Genomic DNA, 7,768 nt, shown 5'->3' with positions numbered 1-7,768 from the left:
CAAAAAATATCACCTAAAGAAATCACTTTCAGTGACTGTAGCAATTGTGTGTGCCAGGCATTGAGCTGACGGGTGAGAAGGATATGGACTTGGCCTCTCAGGTTCAGGAGCTGCTGGAGTTCCTGCATGAGAAGCAGCAGGAAGTGGAGCTCAGTGCCCAGCACACGCATGCTAGACTGGAGCAAAGTCTGCAACTGCGTCACTTGCAGGCTGAGGTTAAACAGGTAAATGCATTACTTGGATGGAAGCACAATTCAATGGCACGATGAACGAATAAATATGTTGATTTGCACTTTGCCATAAAACGGTGGCTGTGGCGCTGGAAATACGCCACAAGCTTCGGTGGGAAACACACTGTCTGTTGCCGTTGCAGAGGGAGACAGGAGATAATTGATGAGCTTTTATGGCAAAGTGCTAATAAACATGCCACTGCGTCGCCGCCTTAACTTGATGCACTTCTGTGAATCCTGATCTAAATTTTAAAGCATTTCATTTTATTTGTGGACACAACTGCGAGAAATGTGTTGAACGCTCACTGAATCATAAAATAATGATCACTGAGTTAGAGTGCAAACTGCGGGCAAATCCGGCAATTCTAACTTGGAGTTTGTAGCATTCCTGTCACACTTCTGAGGGTTGGAATCTTAGTTCATGCCTTTTTGTGTGGCGTTTGCATATTCTCCTTGTGCTTGTGTGGCTTTTTTTTCAGGGTTCTCAGGCTTCCTCTTATGTTCCAAAAATATTCATGTGAGGCCCGCTGCACACCAAGTGACGTGGCCAAAATTGATTGAACTGTTGTGCATCGTGCGGAGTTTGGCAGCTAATTTTCATCCATCAACTACTGGTTTTGCCGCGTTTCAAATTTTTAATTGCTAGCGAAAAGCGGCTAAGAATTCAGAAGTGCTCAAATTTTGCGTAATGTGAATCCAAAAAGCATAAGCGTGTGTGGTTGTGTGTGTGAAATATAATTCCAATTCCAATGGAGTTGGAATATTGTGTTAAACATGAATAAAAAAAATCAGTTGTACTGAATTGAATACACTACAAAGTAAAGACATTTTCAATATGAGGCAGGTGTGGACCGCTGGCAGGCCAATCGAGTGCTTAAATTCTTTTACTATATAGCCCCACTGTTGTAATGTGCAGAAAATGGCTCTACAATGCCTTGCGCAAATACACAAAAGGACATTGCTTGGATGGCAGCATATGTTGCTCCAAAACCTGTATGTACCTATTAGAATCCGAATCAGAATGCCCTTTGTCATTATACTCAGTGTACAATGAGATTGGAGAGCTTGCAAATATATAAAAATAAAAAAACAAAACATAAAGAGTGTTGCAAAAGTCCACTGGGTGCCCAACTATGATGCAGTTCTACCAGGCACAGGTAGTTGTGTGCGAGAGTTCAGAATTTGTTTTTCAATCTGTTTTTCTTTGTGTTGATGCACCTCTAGCGCCTGCTAGAGTACAACAGGTCGAAGAGTTGTGAGCTCGGTTGCGTATCATCCTAGATGGTCTTCTGAGCTCTTCTGAGGGGCCGGGTGGTGTAGATGTCCAACAAGGAGTGGAGAGGGCAGCCAATAATTATCTGTGCTCTTTTGACTGTCCTCTGGAGCCTCACTCTGGCTGCTTCAATGCAGCTGCTGTACCAGGTGGGGACACAGTCAGCGGGCTCTCGATGGATGAGTGGCAGAAAGCTAGCAGCTGCTTCCTGCCCATGTTGTATTTCTTGGGGACCCTCAGTAAGTGTAGACACAGATTGAGCTTCTTTACCACTGCTGTCGTGTTGTGTGTCAAGGAGAGGTCGTCGCAGATCTCTACTCTCGGGAACTTGAATGTGTGGGCCCTCTCCACACACTCGTCTTAAGCGTAGAGTTGGGGCGGTTCAGTCTTGTTCCTCCTGAAGTCGATGACGATCTCCTTGTTTTTGCAGTTTTCAGCTGAAGATTGCATCACATACAGACTTGTTGCATCCCTCACTGTGCATGCACAAGTGCGCTAAACGCCAAAATTAGCAGTTTCCATTTTGTTCCGTCTACTCTAAACCTAATTGTAAAATATGTAACTGACTAGTGCTGGGAGGAGTATGCAAATCGCTGTTGAGAGTCCGGTTAGAACTCCAATAATGAGGATATGGTCTTGTGGTTCAGGTCTTTTAATAAAGTTGCAGTCAAGGCACACATTTCTTGACGCTTCAAAACGCTCTATTCGTGTGGTTCTAAAAGGAAAATAATAAACATTGAACATTGCATGTTACTAATTAGCAGTGAAACGTGGATTGTACAGACAAACAAACAGTGGTATTAATGCTGTAACTTACTTGTCTCACGCACAACTCAAAGCAGGATAAATGTGGACTACAACTCAAACTTAGCTCGATAGACAGACTGACACGATTCTTCCCTCTTCCTCCTTCTTAAATACACGCACGCACGTGAGTTGGAGCACTAAACTCCGCCCTCTTAAAGGAGCCGGTGTCACAGTCTCTGAGCAGCCTTTTCTACACTAATAGTAAAGTACAAAAATGATGGGAACATGTAAGCTAATTATTTCCACACAGCGTAAGAGGAGGATTTTTCAATTGCTTTGGGCTCCGTGGTGGGGTGTCTCGCACTGGCTGAAGAACTAGCCGGCCAAGGGGTGGCGGGTGATGCGCGAAGGTCTGCGCTCGCAGTTTCACCACTGGAGAATGACCTGCGGACGGAGGAGCCGTCCACCCCCACAATCGGCAGCCGTAGTGCAAGCAATTATTAAGTCCAAGTACCCGTTCGAACATGCCTAATATCCGTTGGGAGGTGTGCGCAAGGCTCGCTATCAGTAGCTCCTGTGTGGACTCTTCGATTCACTCATTCAGAACAAGTCATCAGTAAAGTAACGACAAACAATGTGCACTAGTTGTATTGTGCAATATGGTGTCATGCAGTATGCAAGGTATATCATTTTATACTTTACCTATATATATAATATAATTCTCATTCTATTTTCAAATAAATATATAAATAGGGTAGGTAGATCACTTGGACTTGGTTATTTTATAAGTAGCTTGCATGCTTGAAAAAGTGTGTGCACTCCTGGTGTAGAGACTGTACAGGAGAGGGCTCAGCACACAGGCCTGAGGGGAATTGGTGCTCAGCGTTCGGGTGGAACATGTACAGGGGCCGAGTGTCACAGCCTGGGATCTGTTGGTTATTCATTCATTGTCATGGTCATTCAACAATAATTGTGCCTTCAAATATTTGCAAATTACCAATGCCATGCGGACTAGGGCCCTCCCTAACTATCACAGATACTGTCTTTTGAAGTTTGCATTGATAACAAGGACGGTCTTTTCCCTCTTTGGCCTGGAGTCTACGACATCCATGATTTAAAAAAAAAAAACAATGTGAAATGTGGACTCGTCAGACTACAACACACTTTTTCACTTTACGTCAGTAAATGTCAGATGAGAAGTCAGCGGTGTTTCTGGGTGTTATTTATATATGGCTCTCACTTTTAATGGCAGAGTTAGCACTTGCATTTTCAGATATAGTGACAAACTCCTCTAATCTCGTTGCACACTGAGTACAATGACAATAAAGGGCATTCTGATTCTGAGCTCCCTGTTACGGCTGTGTTGAAGCCGTGGAGGTGAAAAATAGACCCAAGAGCAAACGAAGTCAGAAGTGGCATGAACCAGGGGTTTATTGTGGAGAAGGTAGGTAAAGCTGGGGGTTCAGTGGAAGGCAGGCCGGGTGAGAGGACGTGAAGTGGTCAATGCGGCTTCAGGGGGTCGCAGGTGATGACGCGGGGCTTGGGCGGACAGGCAGGACGCACTGAAGACAGCGCACAAGAGAAACCAGGAATCAAGTCAGTTTGGCAGAAGGTCAACTTGAGCAAGATCACATAAACGCAGGTAGGAGCCTGAGTACCACTGTTGAAGTAGGATAATCTGGCACCTGACTCCTGGCTGCACTGAGCTTTTATCTGGTGGTTGATTGAGAGTGACGAGCTGGAGGCGCGCCGGATCAGGAGCGTGACCAGAGGGATCCGCCCAAGCCCTGTAGGGAGAAACATCCATCCATCCATCTTCTGTACCGCTTCTCCTCACTAGGGTCGCGGGGGGTGCTGGAGCCTATCCCAGCTATCTTCGGGCAGTAGGCGGGGGACACCTTGAATTGGTTGCCAGCCAATCGCAGGGCACACAGAGACGAACAACCATCCGCGCTCACACTCATACCTAGGGGCAATTCAGAGTGTTCAATCGGCCTGCCATGCATGTTTTTGGAATGTGGGAGGACACCGGAGTACCCGGTGGAAACCCACGCAGGCATGGGGAGAACATGCAAACTCCACACAGGATGGCCGGAGCCCGGATTGAACCCACGACCGATGCTGTCTTTCACTGTGAGGCCATCATGCTAACCAGTTGGGCCACCGTGCCGCCCTAGGGAGAAACAGAGGCTCCAAAAAGCAACTCATAAACAGGACACCACACTCACATGACAACATCCTTTCCACAATGATGGAGGAATTGAAGGTAATGGACTTTCAATATTTGATTAAGGCCTCGCCACTTATTTGGAAACATTTCTCCACATTCTCTGACTCTTTGAAGGATTGATGAATGATTGATGATGAATTCCCCAAATTTCTTTTAATCGTAGGCAGTTGTTCACTGAGTGTTGAACCTCACCCCATCCTTAATTGTGAACAACTCAGCCTTTCGGGATGATACTTTTATACCCAATCATGACACTCACCTGTTTCCAATTAAACTGTTCACCTATGGAATTATCTGAACAGGTGTTTTTTGAGCATTCATCAACTTATTACTTCTTGTGTTGTCTCCTTACCAACTTTTTTAAACGCGTTATAGGCATCAAATTCAAAAGAATATTTGCAAAAAAAAAAAAAAAGCAATAACATACATTTTAAGATTAAATATCTTGCCTTTGTCATGTCTTCTGCTTTTCTTTACGTATTACACACTGATATATTGACATTAAACCTTTAGAGTCCTGATACTGTAGTCATTTGTTTTTTTGGGGTGGAGGAAATAAATAGAATAATCATTATCTCCTCTTCTTACCCTCAAGGTGCTCGGATGGATCAGAAATGGCGAATCCATGTTGAATGCCAGCATGGTGAATGCCAGCTCGTTGTCTGAGGCAGAGCAGCTGCAGAGGGAGCACGAACAGTTCCAGATGGCAATAGAGGTGTGTGCATGTGCACACACGTACACACGCGCACACACACATAAAGTAACAGCGACTGCCAGTCTAACTGTACTTGGGCAATAATTGTGTCTACATGTTTTCAGCAGTCGCAGATGTGCATTCTGTCATACGCTCACACACTCTTTTGAACTTAAAACACAGTCACACAAGCACAATCACATTAGGTCCACATACAATCAAATAATAATGTCATCCTTGGTTTCACTTAATTAAGTTTTGTCTCCTTTGTCTCCTCTTCTCTCCTTTAGTCTCTTTTCCATGCTAACTCCCTCCAGAAGACCCATCAGAGTGCTCTGCAAGTCCAGCAGAAAGCAGAGGTAGCGTTTAGCAAGTTAGCTAGCTAGCTAGCAAACTAACCAACCAATTTAATTTTAAAAGCGCACCAAGAGACTTAAATGAAACGTTCACATCTCTAAATGCTTCTTCTTCCATTTGTTGAAGATGAAGAAAAATACTACAAATTGTGGAGATTCACATTTTGATGCATTTTTGCTGCGTCGGTCACTGAACAATGAAAAGCATCTCCCGATGTTTTTGTGTTTTAAAGATTAACAAGCATAAGGTGCACTGTTCAGAGCATGCTATTACTTTCCGAAACACTTCGCCGCAGGGTGGCGCAAAGTATTCCTCACTTTTCTTGTACGTTTTTGTCACTGCTACTTCTCCTCAATCATTGAACTCAGACATGCTTAAATTTAGCATAATGTGTATCCTCGCCATTTGCACTTTCCAAAACAAGCTTTTTGGTCGATTGAATAATGATTGTAGGTTCTCACCAGTACAACCCAGTATGTGCTACAAAAATCAGTGGGATTATCAATTGGGCCTCCCTCTTTCTAGATGATGCTCCAAGCCGGCCACTATGACCCAGAGGCCATTCGCAGCTGCGCTGAGATGGTGGCCGTCCACTGGCAACAGCTGATGCTGAAGATGGAGGACCGCCTAAAGCTTGTCAACGCCTCAGTAGCTTTCTACAAGACATCCGAACAGGTACACATGCAGATTCGTTGGTATCTGACTTTTGCAGTAGCATTGCTAATGTGGATGACACGGCCCCGTGCAGGTTTGCAGCGTGTTAGAGAGCCTGGAGCAGGAATACCGACGGGATGAGGACTGGTGCGGGACTCACGAAAAAGTGGGAACGCCGGCTGACTGTGACCACCTTTTACCTCTGATCAGCAAACACCTGGAACAGAAAGAAGCCTTCCTCAAGGTTACTTCGTCTTCAGCCGTGTCAGCCACTTCTTGATTTGAATCGCCAACCCAGACAGCGTTGTCAGTTTTTTTTCTGGTTCAGATGGGTGGAGTTATGTGACTACACGCGCTGTAGCCATCTTAAAGGGGCATGAACATCGCCGCAGACAGAAAAGCCTTTTCGTTTCTTTCTTTTTTTTTAAACACCAAATTTACCGACATGAGCAAAATGATGTCGGTTATTGTAATACATTTTGGTAACGGTAAATTTTCGGTTTATCGCCCAGTCCTACCGCCAATGTAAAAAATAAACAATGAAATAATGTATGCAGGGAAAGTATGATTAAATTCCATGTGTTACGCTGTCACATGTCATGAGACAATTAATCACTCACCTTCGGATACAATAAAATAATGTAGCTAATATATGATACGAAACAATGAATTTCAAAACATCAATTGTTGTACATGAAGATAAGATACAATATGATTATATGGAATCCTATACTATGTTGTGGTAAACTGATGACTTAATAAGATGACATGACCATATAATTGGTTGCTCTTACAATAAGAGATGTAATAATGTATGTAAGATAGGAAATTATGCTATATCAGATTACATACAATTTATACAATTTAATATGAAATGTGCGAAAAGTATGGAAGCGATGTTTTAATCAAATCTGACAATGTAGGTAAAGTTATTACTAAAACAATACAATACAGAACAATACGATACTGGGTGATATGATAAAATAATTTAGATAAGATGTGATGATACAATTAAATATTTGATTTGATTAGATGAGATACGACTAGATAAGTACTAACTACACTATATGCAATAATAATAGATTTAATATATGATGAAATATAGAGGCGAAACGAGTAGTCAATTATCAAAGGGCAATCGATTACAATTGTCCTAATTTCAATTTTAGCACCCTAACTGTAAATATTGTCAGACCTCTGTCGTCTTCCTTGATAGCAAACTTTTTATCTTTGTGTTCACTCAAAATAAAACATTTTTAGACATCTGCTTTTACTTTGGAAAACAATGATCAACCTTTTTTTCTGATATATTTTGGACCAAATCAGGAATATTAATTATTTTAATGCTTGAGCATTTTTTTGCCTCGATTTGAAATAATGTCTGTCCTGTTTTGAATATAGCGATGGCAATTTTAAAAATCATAATCATTGACAAAAGGATCAAGAGACTAATTGATTATTAAAATATTCATTAGTTGCAGTCCATATACACTACTAACTAATCTATAGTTAAGACATGATAAAATGCCATACAATACACTTAATAACTATTTATGTATGCTTTCTAACCACCATGTTGCTGA

General features: G+C 42.5%; 1 protein-coding gene across 3 annotated transcripts in view; it reads left to right on the top strand.

The window, feature by feature from the left end:
- The window catches only part of LOC148323127 (kalirin-like), a 192,797-nt gene that overhangs the window by 98,956 nt on the left and 86,073 nt on the right, over positions 1–7,768 (top strand). For all 3 annotated transcript variants that reach the window (XR_015846514.1, XM_088315416.1, XM_088315415.1), the window contains exons 19-23: positions 58–224; positions 5,076–5,195; positions 5,465–5,533; positions 6,057–6,206; positions 6,280–6,429. Coding sequence is in view for 2 of the 3 variants with exons in the window: in XM_088315416.1 (XP_088171542.1) it covers positions 58–224; positions 5,076–5,195; positions 5,465–5,533; positions 6,057–6,206; positions 6,280–6,429 (656 nt within the window). In the remaining variant the exon portion in view is untranslated. The remainder of the gene's footprint in view (positions 1–57; positions 225–5,075; positions 5,196–5,464; positions 5,534–6,056; positions 6,207–6,279; positions 6,430–7,768) is intronic.

Source organism: Idiotropiscis lumnitzeri, chromosome 14 (assembly GCF_059441095.1).
Source record: "Idiotropiscis lumnitzeri isolate Australia: NSW breed Sydney's pygmy pipehorse chromosome 14, RoL_Ilum_1.0, whole genome shotgun sequence".
NCBI lineage: Eukaryota > Metazoa > Chordata > Actinopteri > Syngnathiformes > Syngnathidae > Idiotropiscis > Idiotropiscis lumnitzeri.
The sequence above is the reverse complement of the archived record's forward strand: the minus strand, read 5'-3'. Positions and strand labels throughout refer to the sequence as shown.